Source organism: Mustela erminea, chromosome 4 (genome assembly GCF_009829155.1).
Source record: "Mustela erminea isolate mMusErm1 chromosome 4, mMusErm1.Pri, whole genome shotgun sequence".
Lineage (NCBI taxonomy): Eukaryota > Metazoa > Chordata > Mammalia > Carnivora > Mustelidae > Mustela > Mustela erminea.
The window spans coordinates 121,813,330-121,829,558 of record NC_045617.1 but is presented as its reverse complement, the minus strand read 5'-3'; the positions used below and the strand labels follow the sequence as shown (position 1 = coordinate 121,829,558).

Sequence of the window (16,229 nt, the reverse complement as noted above, 5' to 3'; positions counted from 1 at the left end):
GTGCCCCCAGACCCCTGCCAGCCATGAGACCAGGGTTTGCCTAATCTGAGGCTCCCAGAGCCTGCATGACCCTTGGGGTTGTCACTCCCAGATCATTCCCTGGGAGCTCAGTCCATCTGCAAAGCACGCTGAGTGGACTTGGGACCCCTGCAGCCTGCACCATAAGGGTCTGGCACCACAGCGAGGCCTCCCTCCACAGCCCTGCTGCCACCAGTCCCTGTGGCCTCAGACGATGCTCGAGCTCAGCCGAACGCCACTGCCCTTCCACCTGATGAGTGGATGTCGGCCACACGTTTCCCACTCTGCCCTTGTGCAGCTTTGAGTTCTGGGGTCTCCTGCTTGTAGCTGACGTCTGGTTTCTTGAAAGCAGATGGTTGACACTTGATCTCCTTACCAGTGGTTCGGGAACTTTCCTGACGTTGTGCAGTGACTTTGGTCTGGGTGTTAACACACTGAGTCCACAGCTCTACTGGGTCCAATCTCCCCACCTGCCTGCCTCACTCTCCCCCATTTGGTGGCACCCCTTGGGTCATCAGGGCTGATTGGAAATCCAGCTAGAGAAATGGGCTGCATTTAAGAAAATGAAATAGAAAGCGGGGTTGACGGAAGCGGAGTCCGCAGCAGCCTGGCCTCCGATCGGGTAGCTGCAGTTTGTGGGGCTCTCCCTCCAGGCTGTGCCCTATGCCAGGTCCCCATCCTTGAGACGTGGGATGTTCGGGAACTGCCTGGTCCTGTGGGGCATGTAGTTGGGGCACCTGATCCAATCTGCGGGCAGGGAGAAGGCAAGGGCTTCCTGGAGGTGACCTCTAACGTGGGTTCTGAAAGTTGAGGCATCACGCAGAGAGAGTGGGGATGGGTGAGGGTATTTGAGCAGACAATGGAGAATAGGAAAGACCCAGAGGCCAGGGTCAGGACAGAGCCCATCTGTGGGCACTGCGTATAATTCCAGTGTGTCTGAGATTGGGCTTTGGAGGTGGGATGGAAGGAGCTGGGGCTGGCAAGGGAACCAGGGAAGTTGATGAAAGTCTATTCACAATCAGGCCAGTTTTCCAGGTCACTGTTCTTTCCAGTGGAGCCCCCTCTGATGCCCTGCAGCTCTGAGAGGTTCTGTCTCCAAGGCTCCCCAGGGCTGTTATCCCCATGGCCCTGTGTCTGCCCATCATATCTCTGTCCCCAAAGCTGGTCAGCAGGAGTGGCAGAAAGCCATTTATGAGAGCCAGGGACTCAGCTGCAGTTGTGGCAAGACAGCCACAGTTTGGGAGGTCAACCCTGAGGCAGGGGCAGCGGTGACTGCCTATTCCTTGCAATGCCACTGCTGCTTTCTCCCTCTCAGTCCTGGGTGTGGATGCAGGCTAAGCCCGAGCCTCTCCACCCATGACCCCCAGCAGTTACTGCCTCAAGCTGGTGGGTGGCACAGCCAGTGTCTGGACTCAGGGCCTCCAGCCACAAAGCCTGTGCGCTCCGGGAGTGGCCTAACCGCTCTCAGGTGCAGGGATCAGTTTACAGACCCAGGGATAGGGAATTGGGGATGATGTGGGTCTCCTCACTCCCACTCCTAGGCAGCCCTGACTTCTCACTGAGCACTCACCTCTTTGGCGTGGTCTCTTGGCAAGCCCTGTCCCCCACCTTTGAGCCTCTCATCTGCCTCCTCGGACCCATTAAAGTGGTTCCTCATTGCCCCACCTGGTCCAGTGGGACCCAACCCATTATGGCAACAGCTCCCAGGATAGGGCTGGAACTCCAGATCCCAGCTGTGGCTCTCCGGCCCCTTCCTGGGAACGTCGGCATCGGTGGGGGAACTTTCAGTCGTGCCGCAAACTCTCTCTTGAGCTGGGGCTGTAACCTGTGGACTCTGACCCTGGAGGAAGTCCCATCCCACCTGCAACTGGGAGTGCAAACAGCCCGTGAGAGGAAAGGGCAGGTGGCGGACACCGAGGAGGGAGGAGCCAAGAGGGAGGACCTGGCCCCTTGCTGCAGCTGTGGCGTCCCCCTGTCCCTAGCCTCCAAGAAACCCCCCTCTCCTGCTCTCTTCAGTTCTCTGAGATGCCCCCATATTTGTACAGTAATTCTTTTTGGCTCAAGCCAGCTTGGGTTGGTCCCTTTCTCTTGCAACTGAAGAGTGTATAAAGTATAGTAGAGCCCCCAAACTGGGGGGGGGGGCATAGAGCTCTTCATCTTTTTCCAACTTTTGAGATGGAAATAGAGCATGGTTAATCATTACACTGAGACTACAGGTATAAACTAGGGTGGTCCTGACAGACCTGGCCACATGGTCACCCCATCTGCAAGTTGAAAGAAAAACACGCAGGCCCTTTTTCATCTGACGACTGGTGAGGCAGGGATGGCTATTGTCTCTCTGAGGTAAAACAGGAAAGTGGTCCAAGGTGGGGTGGCAATGGGAGAGGGCTCAGGCTGGAAAGTGACTGTATTTTCCTGCCTGGTTGATGTGGAGCCAGGAAGCCGATTCCGGCTGTGGGAGAAAGGTCAGGGTCGCATCCCCTTTCCTTTCTTCTTGATGGATGAAAGGCCGATTCTTTGACATGTGGACTCCCCAAGGCCAGGCGGACTGTGCCCTTCCAGGATCTGTGGGCAGGACAGTGGGCAGGGCCCCGGGGGGAGTCAAAGGAGGCCCCAGCGTAGCCTGAGCAGCAAGATGGATGGGGGGGCCTCTAACACTATAAGTGGCCCTGCCAGGGCCTTTGCTCGGGGCTCTGGCCATGCTCCTCCTCGGGCTGTTGCTGCTGACCCTGCTGGCTGGTGTCCGCCTGCTGTGGGACAAGTGGAAGTTCCGCAGCCTCCACCTCCCGCCTCTCGTGCCAGGCTTCCTGCACCTGCTGCAGCCCAACCTTCCCCTCTACCTGCTGGGTCTGACCCAGAAACTGGGGCCTGTCTACAGGCTCCGCCTTGGTCTGCGAGGTGCATTGGCTCCATCCCCTCCACCACGGGGTGAGGAGGGGAGAAGCGGGGTCCCCTCCCTGCTGACATCCTGCTTTGGCCATCCCCCAGATGTGGTGGTGCTGAACTCCAAGAGGACCATCGAGGAAGCCATGATCAGGAAGTGGGTGGACTTCGCCGGCAGACCCCAGACAGCATCCTGTGAGTGTTCAGGGCTGGTCTCGAGGGAAGACATGGGCTGGTGGAGGCAGGGGATGTCAGGCCCATGGCTTCCTCGGGCTGCCCAACCCCTCTCCTACTTGCAGATCAGCTGGTGTCTCAGCATTTCCCGGACCTATCCCTCGGGGACTACTCCCTGCTCTGGAAGGCTCACAAGAAGCTTACCCGCTCAGCCCTGCTGCTGGGCCTCCGCAACTCCATGGAGCCGCTGGTGGAGCAGCTGACCCAGGAGTTCTGTGAGGTGAGGCTGGATGCCCACAGTTGCCCCAGGGCAGCTTCAGCTCTCCCGGCAACTTCCGGCCTGTTTAGCTCCTTATACTTCCCCACAGCGCATGCGAGCCCGGGCTGGCACCCCTGTGGCCATACAGGAGGAGTTCTCTTTCCTCACCTGCACCATCATCTGTCACCTCACCTTCGGAGACAAGGTCTTTGTTCTCTTGCCCTCCCTATGCTGGTGCCCTTCCTTAGCCCCTTCCTGACTCTCTCTCTGGTCCTGAACTGAAAGGATTCCCTCTTTGGGCGGGGTGGGCAGGAGGACGCCTTGGTACATGCCGTTCATGACTGTGTCCAAGACTTGATGAAAACCTGGGAGCACTGGTCCATCCAAATTTTGGACATCATTCCCTTTCTCAGGGTGAGGAGGTGCAGCCCAGACTCCTTGGGTCCTGGGAGAAAGAGGGGCTGGGGGAGCAGGCTTCCTTGCCAGCGGCTACACTCTCCTGCTCCCCGCCCCAGTTCTTCCCCAACCCAGGCCTCTGGAGGCTGAAGCAGGCCTTGGAGAACAGGGACCACATGGTGGAGAAGCAGCTGAGGCAGCACAAGGTGGGAACACTGCGTGTCCCTGGCGCCCCCTTGGCGCACAGCCAGGGAGCCTCCTGCCCCAGAGCTGGGTAGGATCTCCAGCATCCCACCGTCCTAGACCTGTGGCTCCCCTGAGAGCTGAGGCTGGGCTCTCCTCTCCTCCACAGGAGAGCATGGTGGCAGGCCAGTGGAGGGACCTGACTGACTATATGCTCCAAAGACTGGGGAAGCCAACAGCAGAAGAGAGCCACGGACAGCTCCTTGAAGGACATGTGCATATGTCTGTGGTGGACCTGTTTATTGGTGGCACTGAGACCACGGCGACCACCCTCTCCTGGGCCGTGGCGTTCTTGCTTCACCACCCTGAGGTGCACCCTGGGGGCGGCCTGGCCAGGCCCCAGGACCTCAGCTCACTGCACCCCCCCATGGCCTGTGTTGACCCAGGCCGTGGCTTCTGCTGGTCCGCATGGAGGCTGGGGGGGCGGGTTGCTGCAGGGGGCAGCTGCAGGCCAGGAGGTGAGGTAGCTCTGGGTCAGCGGGCTCAGGGTTCCAGCCCCAGATACCAGGCTTGCTCCCATTTCCCAGGTTCAGCAGCGACTGCAGGAAGAGCTGGATCGTGAGCTGGGCCCTGAAGCTTCAGGCTCCCAAGTCCCATACAGAGACCCCGCCCGGCTGCCCTTGCTCACAGCCACCATCGCAGAGGTGCTGCGCCTGCGGCCGGCCGTGCCCCTGGCCTTGCCGCACCGCACCACTCGGCCCAGCAGGTGACTCCTGAGAGCTAGGGATGAGTGGGACCGAAAGGGGTGGAAGTGGTGGATGTGCTGGCCAGGCTCTGACTCCACCTTCCCCTCAGCATCTTGGGCTACGACATCCCTGAGGGCATGGTCGTCATCCCCAACCTGCAAGGCGCCCACTTAGATGAGACAGTCTGGGAGCGGCCCCAAGAGTTCTGGCCTGGTGCGTGGCTGGGAGGGTGCCTGCGGTGTAGGGGCGGCAGGGGCCCGGCCCTGCAGCTACAGAACCCCGGGTCTCTCCTTCTGCCCACAGATCGCTTCCTGGCCCCCGGCGCCAGCCCCAGAGTGCTGGCCTTCGGCTGCGGAGCACGCGTGTGCCTCGGGGAGCCACTGGCGCGCCTAGAGCTCTTCGTGGTGCTGGCACGGCTGCTGCGGGCTTTCACGCTGCTGCCACCCGGGGGCACCCTGCCCTCCCTGCAGCCCCGGGCCCACTGTGGCGTCAACCTCACCATGCGGCCTTTCCAGGTGCAGCTGCAGCCCCGGGGGACGGGGGCCCGGGCGCTGGGCCAGCACCCATGACAGGGCAGAATGCACGCTGGTCATACACACGCCTCGGTTTCTCCTTTTATTATTCCCGTACAAACCCCTGCCCTCCCCCCTGTAAACATGGTGCTGTGAGATCGCAGATGGAGAAGGCTCCCTCTGGTGGCTGGGTGGTGACGGTGGCCCCTGGCTCTTCTCTCAGCGCGACCCCTCAGTGCTCGGCAGTCATTCTGGGGCGCTAGAGAGGCGAGCAGCGGTCAGCCTCTCTGGGCCGTTGGGGGCCGGTAGCTTCTTGGTCTCAGCTTCATTTCCGTGAAGGGCACAGAGAACTCAAAGCCCTTCCAGTAGTACCAGCTCACCCCCTGGGAGAGGAGATGTCGACACAGAGTCAAAGGCACACATCCCCTCTGCTCTCACCCCTGCCCCTCTGGGGAGACGGTTCCCAGAAAGCAGCTACCCTACTGCCTCCCCCACTCCAAGATCCTTGACTGCCAAGGCCCAGAGGCTTCATCTGAGCTGGACCTTTACGTCCAATAAATCTCCCTCAAGATGCCTTGGTGAGATTGGCATTATTATCCCACTTCACAGGTGAGGGCCCGAGCCTGCCCTCACAGCCCAGGAGGGCCCCCCACTCCCGGCCCCTCACCTGGTGGTCCACAGTGCTCCCGTAGAGCCCGTTGAGGTTGGCATAGTGGCAGTTCTTATACCACCAGGCCCCGCGGTACGAGACGGCGCAGGAGATGAGCAGGTTGTTGGGGTCTCGATCCCGGGCAGAAAAGACGCTGCCACTGTGGTAGCTCATGGAGTCGCCTGGCCAGGTGTGAGAGGAACAGTGAGGGCCGCCCTGGCCTCTGTGCCAGCCTGCCCCGCTCCCAGGCCCAGGCCTGACCTGCTGTGCCATGGTAGCCGTCCAGATGAAGGCGGTAGTAGTCTGCGGCTGAGTCCACCCGGAAAGAGTCATACTGTGCGAACACGGCCTCGTCCCCGGCCCGCAGGTCCACGCGCATGGAGTAGTCACCCGCTGCTGTCAGGCTGTGCAGGGCCTCGTTGCCTGTGGGGAGGGAGGGACAGTGCTCTCATCAGGGTCCTGGTGTCCACGGGGTTGCTGTCCCTTCCCTGGCCCTGGAGTCCTGTGGGGCACTGACCCAGCCAGAACTCCCCGGAGATGTTGCCAAAGCCGTGGGCGTAGTCCTCCCAGTCCCTCCAGAAGTCTGTCTGTCCATCCATGCGGCGCTGGAACACCTGAGAAGCAGGCGGAGGCACCATTGGCCTGTGGCTTCCTGGCAAGGCAGCCCCTTCCCCGGGCAGACCCCCGGGCTTCCGTGTTCCACCCACCAGCCAGCCACCCCCATCGGTCTCCATGTCACAGAACACATCCAGGGGCCGCTCGCGGTTCCCATTCAGGAAGATGGTGGTGGCCCTTGAGGAGCTGGCTCCGTTCTGCATCTCTTCCCCACAGTCCCGAGGAAAGGGGATTGGAAGTCCACCTGCAGAGAGGAGAATGAGGGGCTGGTCCTTTTGCTAAACCCCAGACCCCTGCTGCCTGCTCAGCCCCTGGCCATAGGTCCCAGGGCCCAAATACCAGTGGTGAAGGAGGTGGACACCGGCGGTGTGAGGCTCTCGCCCCACATAGCCCGGAGCCACACGCTGTAGGGGGTGGAGGGAAAGAGGCGCAGCAGCCGGTGCGAGGTGACCCCTCCTGGGAGCAGGATCTCCTGTGGACAGACAAGGAGCAGGTCGGGACAGGGAGCCCCGCTGGGAGGGCCAGAGGATGGGGCAGCACCTCCTGGAATGGAAGCTGGGAGGGGAGTTGGCCAGTGAGGGAGGGATGGGGGCACCTGGGTCTGTTCACCGGGGGTGTTGAAACTGAGCAGGTAGCCAGTCGGCAGGACTTGGGGTTCAGTCCAAGTGAGCAGGGCTGTGCGTGGGGTCACTTCCTTGGCCTCCAAGTCCTGGGGGGCCTCCAGCCCTGCGAGGGGAAAGTGGGAAAAGAAAATGAAGACGAGGCCCATCCTAGCTCCTTTGAACCTCCCCTGCCCTGCTGCGCACAGCTCCAAGCCGCACCTGTAGTGAAGGTGACACTGGCGGGGGCGGTGAGATTGGGGCCCCGAAGACCACGCACGGTCGCCGTGTAGTTGGTATGGAGCTCGAGGCCACTCAGAGGGTACTCCACAGCACTGCCGGGGGCCGAGCCCTGTAGTGAGGGGGCTGGCAGTGGGCTGCGCATCAGCATCTGCCCCCTTTGTGCCCTGCCAGACCCCTCTCTCCTCCCCGAACAAGTTCCCTCAGAGGCCTCAGCCCTGCTCACCCCCTGAGGCTGTGACCCGGACTTTGTACTTGTCCACAGGGGTCTGGGGGGCCTTCCAGTGCAGCAGAGCGGATCCCTCTGTCAAGTTTAGCGCTCGGAGCTGGGTGGGGCCGTCAGGAACTGGGAGAAGGGAGGGGGCTCAGAGCTGCCCCCCCCCACTCCAATCCCCACCTTTCCAAGCTCCATTGGCCCCTGGTCCACAGGAGCCTCTCACACCTTCCCCCTCCCCATTCATTCTCCCCCTACCTCCCGCTGGGGCCTAATCCACCTTACCTGTGGTGAGGAAGCCTGTGAGAGGCTCACTCTCCTCAAAGCCACGGACAGAGACCACGGTCACCTCATAGTGAGAGCCTGGGATCAGCCCCTTGAGTTTCTGGGTCCGCGCTCGGCCATCCACCTGCACACTCTGTGGTTCTCCTGAAAACACACTGGCCTCAGGGGTTTGCCCTGGGAAGTGAGCAGAGTGAATAGAGCAGGAGAGATGAGGGCAAATGAGGACATGGGCAAAAGGGTGTCACCTCCATCTGCCAGCTGGTAGGAAACTTTGAAACTGTCCACTCTGGATGCTGGAGGTATCCAGCTGACCTGGGCCGAGGTTTCTCCGATTTCGCTGAACTGGAGGTCACGGGGGCTTTCCAGAACTGCAGATAGGGTGTGTCGAGATGGCAGTAAGGGCACACGGCAGCAAGGCTCCTGACCCAGGATCCCCACCCCTGCCTCTTCCGGGTGTCCAGTGGCTCCAGCCCTGCTCACCTACCCCTTTCCTCTAGACCCACGAGAGAATGTCTCTGTAGACTCCTCCAGCCCCCACCACCCGCCAAGCACCGCCCCCAGATGGCTGAGACACGAGGTTCCGCCCTATGAAGTACAGACCCCTTACTTCAGGGCAGCACAGGAAGGTGACCCCTGCAGGGCCTTACCTGGGCTGAGGGTGCGGGCTGTGCCCTGGATGCTGTCGGCCTTATGGGGCCCCCGCAGCCCATACAATGTCAGGCTGTACAGGGTCCCTGGGCGCAGGTCCCGGAGCACAGCTGAGCGCCGTGACCCTGGCACTGTCAACTCCCGCTGCTGCAGGGGACGCGGGTGCGGCTCCAGGGTACTTGGTGATGGGACCCCGAAGCGGAGCAGGAAGGAGTCAAAGGCCTCTGAGGGGGCCTCCCAGTTGAGCCGCAGGGAACTGGTGGTCACATCAGTCACGGACAGCTGGGACAGGCGGGGCCCTGTCTCCCCGGGGGTCAGGCCAGCAGGAGCAGGCCCTGCACAGAGTGGATGGGGGACAGAAGCACACAGCCTCGGTGGCCTGGGGTGGGGCTCTGGCTCTGTCCTGGGCCCACCCTGAGTTTCTCATCCGTGAATGGAGCTAATGAGGGGCAAGCGCTCCAGGTGGGACCCGTAGTGAACATGTGTGTGTACAGCTGGGGCTGTCAGCACACCTTTCCCCCCTCTGCAGAGCCCTCCTCGCGTTCTGTCGCTACAGTCACCATGCCAGGGCACCCCACATCCCAGACCAGATGTGGGGAGGACTCGGTGGAGGGCCCTGGCCTGGTCATACCTGTGGTGCCCTCAGCGGACACAGGCCCCAGGCGCTTCCCTTCGTGGAGGCCGTAGAGGAAGAACGTGTAGGAGGTGCTGGGCTCCAGGCCTGACACTTGCACCTTGTTCTGGTTGCCGTCCATGAGCAAGGCCTGGGGCTGCCCATCTGTGTCCTGATACTGGACCACGAAGGAGTCAAAGGAGCCCTGGGCCACACTCCACGAGAGGCGCAGGGAGTCTGGGGTTATGTCGCTCACTGCCAGTGTCTGCAGCTGGGGCCCTGAAGGGGGCTCAGGAGCCTCTGTGGTGGGGTGCCAGGGGCCTGGTGTGTCCACTTCCGGGGCTGCGTGGGAGAAGCCCAGGGGAGAAGTTGAGCAGGGGTGGTGGTGGTGGTGACCGAGGCTCTTCGGCCATTTTCCTTTTCGTGAACCTGCCATTCCCTGCAGTGGCACTGAGTCCAGCTACCGCTGGGCTCCTGTGAGTGCCAGCACTGTGGCCCCATCACTCCTCTGCTGTGTCGAGTCCTGCCCTTGCTTCCCCTTCTCCACCTCCACAGCCTCTCGTGCCGCCCCCCCTCAAAGGTGTGTGTGCAGCCTGCCACCGCCCCCCACCCCGGGTGCCTGTGCTTCTGGTCACTCCTTGAGCTCAGGCACGTGGCCTCTGCAGAAGAGCTGAGGACAGAGAAGGGTCCAAGTGCTGCATCCCGCTGAGCTGAGCGGGGTGTCGGCTCGTCCCAGGGAGGAGCCCACTCTGTCAGTGCCTCTTGGCTATGTCCTTCTCCAGTTATTTTCCACTTGAGAGAAAAGGCTCCTGACTCATTCACGGGAGGGGGTTTGCCTCTGTCCAGTAAGAGCTGCCTCAGGAGAGGGACTATGGGGAACAGCTGTCAGCATGGGGCGGCAGGGGGGTGTTGGGAGGCTGGGGGCCATTGCCAGGGCCTTTCCTGCACCTGTCCCCTCCCACCTCCACAGACTCCGTGGCTATGTCTGGGCTGGCCCCACCGCACTTCCCTGCCTCCCGAGCTCTGTGCAGGCCTCCTTATCCCCCAGGCCCACTCCTGCTAGTCACTTCGACCTTCCACTCACCTGTTACTCCCAGGACAGAGACGGGGCCCTGGCGCTGTCCCCCGTGGAGCCCATACAGCAGAAACTTGTATTTCCTGCCAGGCTCCAGACCCTCTATGGTGACTTCCCGCTGGTCTTTGGCTGCAGGCACTGCCTGGGGCTGCCCAGCTGGGTCCCTATACTGGACCACAAAGGAATCAAACGTGCCCTGGGCCACCGTCCATGAGAGGCGCAGGGAGTCTGGGGTCCCATCTGTCACTGTCAGCTCCCCGAGGCGGGGTGGGCGCTGCCGCTCCTTCTCCAGGGTAGCTGTGGAGAGAGCGCGAGGAGAAACTCCGTCAAGAGCTACCTCTACCGCAGTCCTGGCGCCTTCGGGGAGGCACGAGGCTCTAGGAGAGGATCCCTGCAGTGTGGCTTCGATCTACCCAAAGGAAGGACAGCCAGAAGCTCCATCTCTCTTCGGGATGCCACTGCCCTCACTCCTTCCTGCCCCCACTCCCTCCCTGCTGTGACCAAGGTGCAGTAAATGCATAAAAGATCACCTTGTGACATAGGGCCCCTGGGGGGGTAGAAAAGGGCCTTAGTTTCTCCCTGGCCCCCTGAGCAGGATGTGGCCAGAGCCCAGAAAGTCTCCCAGAGTGTATCTGGGTTGTCAGGGAGACACCCCTAAACGTTAAGAGCTGGGCTGGCAGCCAGCCAAGCTGATGGGCTCCCAGAGCTTGGCCATGACCTCCCCCTCCCTTGCTATCAGCCTGGGTCGTCCTTCTACCCAGTTGCCCAGCCCTGCACTACTAGTCCTGGACCAGGGCAGTGGGGCGGGGTAGCACTGGGAGAATGGAGGGCAGAATGCAGAAGAGGCTGCCCCAGTGGGGATGGGTGCTGGCTGATAGGGTCAGAGAAGCCTATATCCACTCCCCACAATGGGGGGTAGGGAAGAGAATTAGGCAGTCTCAGGGTACCAGGCCCCAAGTGACCATCCCCATCTGGCCAGGGTGACTCACGGTCCTGGGAGTAGGGTAAGGGTCAGTGACCCACCTCCACCCTTTCCTCAGGGGGCTGAGTAATGGGCACAATGACACCAGATTTTTCCATAGTCTTTCTGCAGCCAAACCCTTCCATATTTTCCACCTCCTGCCTCAGCTGGGACAGAGGCAAGAGGATGGGAACATTTACGGAGTGCCATTCCATATTTATTATGCCTACGCAGGTACAGAAACTGCGGTTCAAGGGAAGGAAGTGGCTGTCCGTGGCCACACCACCAGCAATTGGAATTTGAACACAGGTCTACCTGGCTCCAAAGACTGGATTCTTTTTATGACATCAGCAGTCAGCGAATGAAGGGAATAATGTCTATAACATGCTTAGGAAAGTGTCTAGCACATGACCGAGACTCAGTAAATATTTGTTTTTGCTGCGGCAAAGGCTGAAGGTAGGAGAATAAAGGCCAGAGGCATGGATAGGTTGGTGGGGGCTTGGCTCTGGGGGCACAAGAGAAGGCAGCTCTAGAAAAGGTGGGGTGCAGTGCGAGGGCTCACCTGTGGTACCATCGGCAGAGATGGGGCCCAGGCGCTTCCTGCCTGCCAGCCCGTAGAGCAGGAACTTGTACTTCCGGCCGGGCTCCAGGCCGGGGATGGTGACCTCGCGCTGGTCTGTGGCCACGGGCACCACGCGAGGCTGCCCGTCCCTGTCCTTGTATTGGACCACGAAGGAGTCGAATTCACCTTCAGGGACCGTCCAGGAGAGGGTCATGGAGTCTGGGGTCACGTATGTCACTGTCAGCTCCCCGAGACGGGGAGATTTCATGTCTGAGACTGGAAAAGAGAGAGAGGTGTATGGAGAATGACAGAAATGGTGACAGGCTGGCAGAGCTTCCCCAGGGTGCAAGGGCTCTGGGAGCTGGTTCTGGGAGCTGGGAGGGGGTGGCTAGGCCACATGGCAGGAAGTGGGACAGCAGAGGGATGAAAAGATGAGCCAGGGAAGAAAGCAGCGTCTCTCAGGATGGAGGAAGAGGAGGGAGAAGGATGAGAAGGGTAAGGCGGGTGCTCTGGACCTAGGAAATAAGCAGGTCCACAGGCCCTGAGGTCTGGAGTGTGGAGCATAGCAACAGGAAATTCTAACTGTCAGCACAAGGGGGCGAAAGCGCACTCAGGAGGCTCTAGTGCCAAAGACGGCCTCCAGCCTCCAGCCCTCACTCACTTGTCTTTGCCTCTGCAGACACTGGGCCAAGGCGTTTCCCATCCCGGAGGCCAAAGAGCAGGAACTTGTACTTGCGGGCTGGGTCCAGGCCCGGTACTGTGATCTCATGGAGGTGTCCGCCCACAGGCATCACCTGGGGCTGTCCCTGCGCATCCTTGTACTGGACAAGGAAGGAGTCGAAGAGACCCTGGGCCACTGACCATGAGAGGCTCACTGTATCGGAGGTCACAGCTGCTACAGCCAGCTCCCCCAGGCGGGGTGCTACAGGGGGCTCTGTGGGTAGGGAGCCTGGAACAGAGCAGAGGAGGCTGAGGGGCCAAAGGCAGGACCCTTCAAGAGAGAGGGAGTGCTTTCCCCAGGCTATGAAATAAACATTTTGTAGCAAGCTCTTCTAACGTGTTTAATGTGTCCCAGGCATGGCTGTAAGCAGCTCACACAGTGGCACACGAATCCTGACACAACATACGAAGGAGATGCCATTACCATTAGCATCCCCATTCTGCGTGGATTTGAGGCACAGAGAAGTTAAGAAATGTTCATGAATTCATACAATCACTTCGTCTAGAGCAGGAATCAAACCAGAGAATCTGGTCCTGCAGCTGCATTCTGAGTCAGTAAAATACTCCCGAAGCCTGAGGAGGCCATATATGAAGAACGAAGCAAGATCAAGAAGACAAGTACAATTTATGAAGCACAGGGTATACGCCAACAGACGGAGAACGCCGTCTCCACCATCCTCACTCAACTAAGGGATGACGCAGGATCATTAGTGTCATAAGAGAAAGGAGAGGAACTTAAAGGACCATCTCTGAGGTGCTGAGATCCAAAGGGGGGGGAACAAGACAAAATGGAAGGAGACCTTGGGGACAGGGTCCCCGCCCACACTCACCAGTGATGCCCACAGTGGACACAGGGCCCTGGCGCTGCCCCCTGTGCAGGCCGTACAGGTGCATCTTGTACCTGCGCCCCGGCTCCAGGCCCCCAACAGTGACCTCGTTCTCGTCACCCCTGACGTGCACCACCTGGGGCCGCCCGTCCCCGTCCTTGTACTGGACAGTGAAGGAGTCGAAGTGGCCCTGGGGGACGGTCCAGGAGAGGCTCAGCGAGTCTGGGGAGGATCCTGTCACCGTCAGCTCCCCCAGGAGGGGCTCCTCGGGGGGCTCCGGGGCCTCCGTGCTGGGTTCTGTGGGGCTGGGCGTCTCCTTCACCTCAGAGAGCGCTGGGGTCTCTTCCTCTGCAGCTGAGAAGGACAGACACAGAGCGGGTGAGGCAGAAGCCCCAGGAGAGGGCCTCAGGTCTTGGGAGAAGGATGGAGAAGCTGTGACCACGGCCAAGAGCCCCCAAATTCAGCTCAGCGAAGCCCATCCTTGGGGCTGGGTGGGCTCACTCTCCTGACATCTCACAAACATGCCTGGGAGCCTGGGCAGCCAGCAGCACAGCTCCCAGAGGCCCCTCTCTGCACGGGAGGAACCCTCTGTCCTCAGGGAGCCCCCAGGGAAGGAGGGAAGCACAAAGGGCCCCATGGCTCAGCCTCAAGCATGGGGGCCTCCTGCACCCAGTCACCCATCAACTGAGAGAGGGAGATCCTCACACTGGCCCTGCCCTGGGGCTTCCACCATCCACTCACCTGTCACCCCAATGGCAGAGACTGGGCCCACACGCTGGCCACCGTGGAAGCCATACAGGTTCATCTTGTACTTGTGGTCTGGCTGCAGGCCTGACACGGTGACCCCCTCCTCATACCCCGGGACACGCACCGCCTTGGGCTGCCCGTCCCCGTTCTTGTACTGCACCAGGAAGTGGTCAAACTGGCCCTCGGGGACGGTCCAGGAGAGGTGCAGGGAGTCGGAGGTGGCGTCGGTCACGGCCAGCTCCCCCAGGCGGGGCTTGGTGGGAGGCTCGGGAGCCACGGTGGATGAGGCTTCAGTGGTCACAGCTTCATTTTCTGGAAGTGGACAGAGACATACAGAGACGGGTGAGGACATGCAAGTCAGCACGGCAGTGGGTGTCTTACAAAATAAGATAATGAGGAGCAGAGTGTCACCTTCCCAGTCCATTAATGCCAGCCTGCTCGGCCGCTTACCCTCATCTTACCCCTACGCACACCCCGCCCCCTCTCCTGCTCTCTCTGGCACCCACCTCCCCATTATCTGTGCCCGGAGCCTCCCTCCACTGGGGTCCCCTTCCCATCTCACTCCCCTTGGTTCCTGTCTTTGCTCCCAAACAGCTCAGAACTCCCTTCCCCAACCAGAAACCTGGAGTCTTCCTGGCTCGGTTCCTGTCCACAGCGGCCATCACACTCAGAGTCCAACTAAGGTCGTCCTGGGTTCCCCACCTCTGCAGCCCCACCAGCCAGGCCTGGGTTCCACCCCAGCCCCATCGCCTCTCACCGGGGTCACCGTGTCCCTCCTGGGCTCCCTGACTCCCCCCAATCCGTTCCTCACAGGGGCCTCCTAGGACGAGCCTTTCACAGCACATCCGACGGTGTCGGCCTTGGCTTCACCGTGCAACAGCCCCCTCTACCGCGGGGCAGGCCCCTGAGCTGCTTCTGCTGCTCTACCCCCATCTCAAGACTCTGGTGTCAGTTGTCTCTTGGACACCTGCGGGCGGACTGGCTTAGGCTTGCTGCCCAGTCTTGGCCTGGCCCAGGACCTTCCCGTCATAGGCATATGCCCCTTTGCCTGATTGCTGGTTCACGGCCTGTCTCCCCATGCCCAGGAGCCCCATTACGATAAGAACTTATCTCTCTGCCACGATCAGCTTCACCCCAGTGAACTCCCACAGTGCTTGGCTCAGGTCACTCAGTCTTGTTGGACCATGGGAAGCAGAGGTCTGACAGCACCCAAACCATGAGGCCTGGACGTGTTTCGATCAGGACGCTACATCCAGAGCCCCCTCTGGCTTGTCCCCCAGCCTCCAGTGAACTACAGGGAGGCAGAGCCTCCAGGAGGAATCAGGGATGCCTGGACAGCTCTCTCCAACAGACTCTGGGAAAGCATCCCGTTCCTTTGTCCTGAGGAGCTTTGCTACTAAAGGTGTGGTTCTCGGACCAGCAGCACCAGCACCATGTCAGGGACGTAGAATCTCTGGCCCCTGCCCCAGCCTGTGGCACCTGAACGGGCCCTTTACAGAGATCCCCAGGCCACATGATGTGCAAAAGAGACATGCTGCCTAGAGTATATGTTTTCATGCCCATGGTCCTGTAGGGTCAGCTTCCCTAGGGTCCCGCCAGCACTCACCAGTGACGCCCATGGTGGACACGGGGCCCTGGCGCTGGCCCCCATGCAGGCCATAGAGGTGCATCTTGTACCTCCGCCCTGGCTCTAGGCCCCCGACGGTGACGTCGTTCTCGTCACCCCTGATGCGCACCACCTGGGGCCGCCCATCCCCGTCCTTGTACTGGACAGTGAAGGAGTCGAAGTGGCCCTGGGGGACGGTCCAGGAGAGGCTCAGCGAGTCTGGGGAGGATCCTGTCACTGTCAGCTCCCCCAGGAGGGGCTCCTCGATGGGCTCCGGGGCCTCTGTGCTGGGTTCCTTGGGGCTGGGCGTCTCCTCCACAAAGTCCTGTGGGGCTGAGAGAAGACATGGGGATGGAGGCTTAGTTGTCAGCTCTGCCACTCATGGGGGGTAGGACGACAAAGAGCTGCAGTCCCTGTGAAGCTGTCAAGGAGCGCCTGGGGGTTAGCGGGCTGGGAACTCCTGCTGATGCTGAGGCAGTCCCCGTTCCCCTCACACACTGACTGGCCAGCACCGTAAATGTTCAGAAGGTAATTCGGATGTGTGCATAGGAGTCAAAATACTACTCATTTCCTTTGACCCAATTCTCCCATTCGACAGCTGTCCTAAGAACATTATGAAAATGCAGGAAAAAGTTGTGCCAGGGGAGTCTGTTGTGAGATTATTCATGACAACAAAATGTGTCAGGGACCCAAATGG

General features: G+C 60.6%; 2 protein-coding genes across 14 annotated transcripts in view; one reads left to right on the top strand and one right to left on the bottom strand.

The window, feature by feature from the left end:
• The first annotated feature begins 381 nt into the window (after positions 1-381).
• On the top strand, positions 382-5,745 carry LOC116588996 (steroid 21-hydroxylase). Of its 3 annotated transcripts, XM_032340810.1 has the most exons (10): positions 382-2,916; positions 3,007-3,096; positions 3,201-3,355; positions 3,444-3,539; positions 3,647-3,748; positions 3,850-3,936; positions 4,083-4,283; positions 4,501-4,679; positions 4,769-4,872; positions 4,963-5,252. In XM_032340810.1, the coding sequence occupies exons 1-10, from the start codon at positions 2,718-2,720 to the stop codon at positions 5,226-5,228; spliced, it is 1,479 nt and encodes a 492-aa protein (XP_032196701.1). In that variant the 5' UTR covers positions 382-2,717; the 3' UTR covers positions 5,229-5,252. The 3 variants fall into 3 exon arrangements, with proteins under 3 accessions (XP_032196701.1, XP_032196699.1, XP_032196700.1); XM_032340808.1 differs by lacking the exon at positions 4,769-4,872 and having other exon boundaries at positions 4,963-5,745; XM_032340809.1 differs by having other exon boundaries at positions 4,769-5,252.
• TNXB (tenascin XB) overlaps positions 5,262-16,229 on the bottom strand; it is a 56,333-nt gene continuing 45,365 nt past the window's right edge. For 10 of the 11 annotated variants that reach the window (XM_032340784.1, XM_032340788.1, XM_032340790.1 and 7 more), the window contains 19 exons: positions 15,533-15,865; positions 13,921-14,238; positions 13,183-13,533; positions 12,294-12,581; positions 11,633-11,908; positions 10,119-10,406; positions 9,053-9,376; positions 8,421-8,756; positions 8,019-8,141; positions 7,774-7,917; positions 7,501-7,620; positions 7,257-7,400; positions 7,031-7,161; positions 6,775-6,907; positions 6,528-6,679; positions 6,338-6,434; positions 6,082-6,243; positions 5,839-6,002; positions 5,262-5,554 (listed from right to left, as the gene is read on the bottom strand). In XM_032340784.1, coding sequence (XP_032196675.1) covers positions 5,450-5,554; positions 5,839-6,002; positions 6,082-6,243; positions 6,338-6,434; positions 6,528-6,679; positions 6,775-6,907; positions 7,031-7,161; positions 7,257-7,400; positions 7,501-7,620; positions 7,774-7,917; positions 8,019-8,141; positions 8,421-8,756; positions 9,053-9,376; positions 10,119-10,406; positions 11,633-11,908; positions 12,294-12,581; positions 13,183-13,533; positions 13,921-14,238; positions 15,533-15,865 — 3,989 coding nt within the window. In that variant the 3' untranslated portion in view covers positions 5,262-5,449. The remainder of the gene's footprint in view (positions 5,555-5,838; positions 6,003-6,081; positions 6,244-6,337; positions 6,435-6,527; positions 6,680-6,774; positions 6,908-7,030; positions 7,162-7,256; positions 7,401-7,500; positions 7,621-7,773; positions 7,918-8,018; positions 8,142-8,420; positions 8,757-9,052; positions 9,377-10,118; positions 10,407-11,632; positions 11,909-12,293; positions 12,582-13,182; positions 13,534-13,920; positions 14,239-15,532; positions 15,866-16,229) is intronic. The other variant, XM_032340791.1, reaches the window with a different exon arrangement.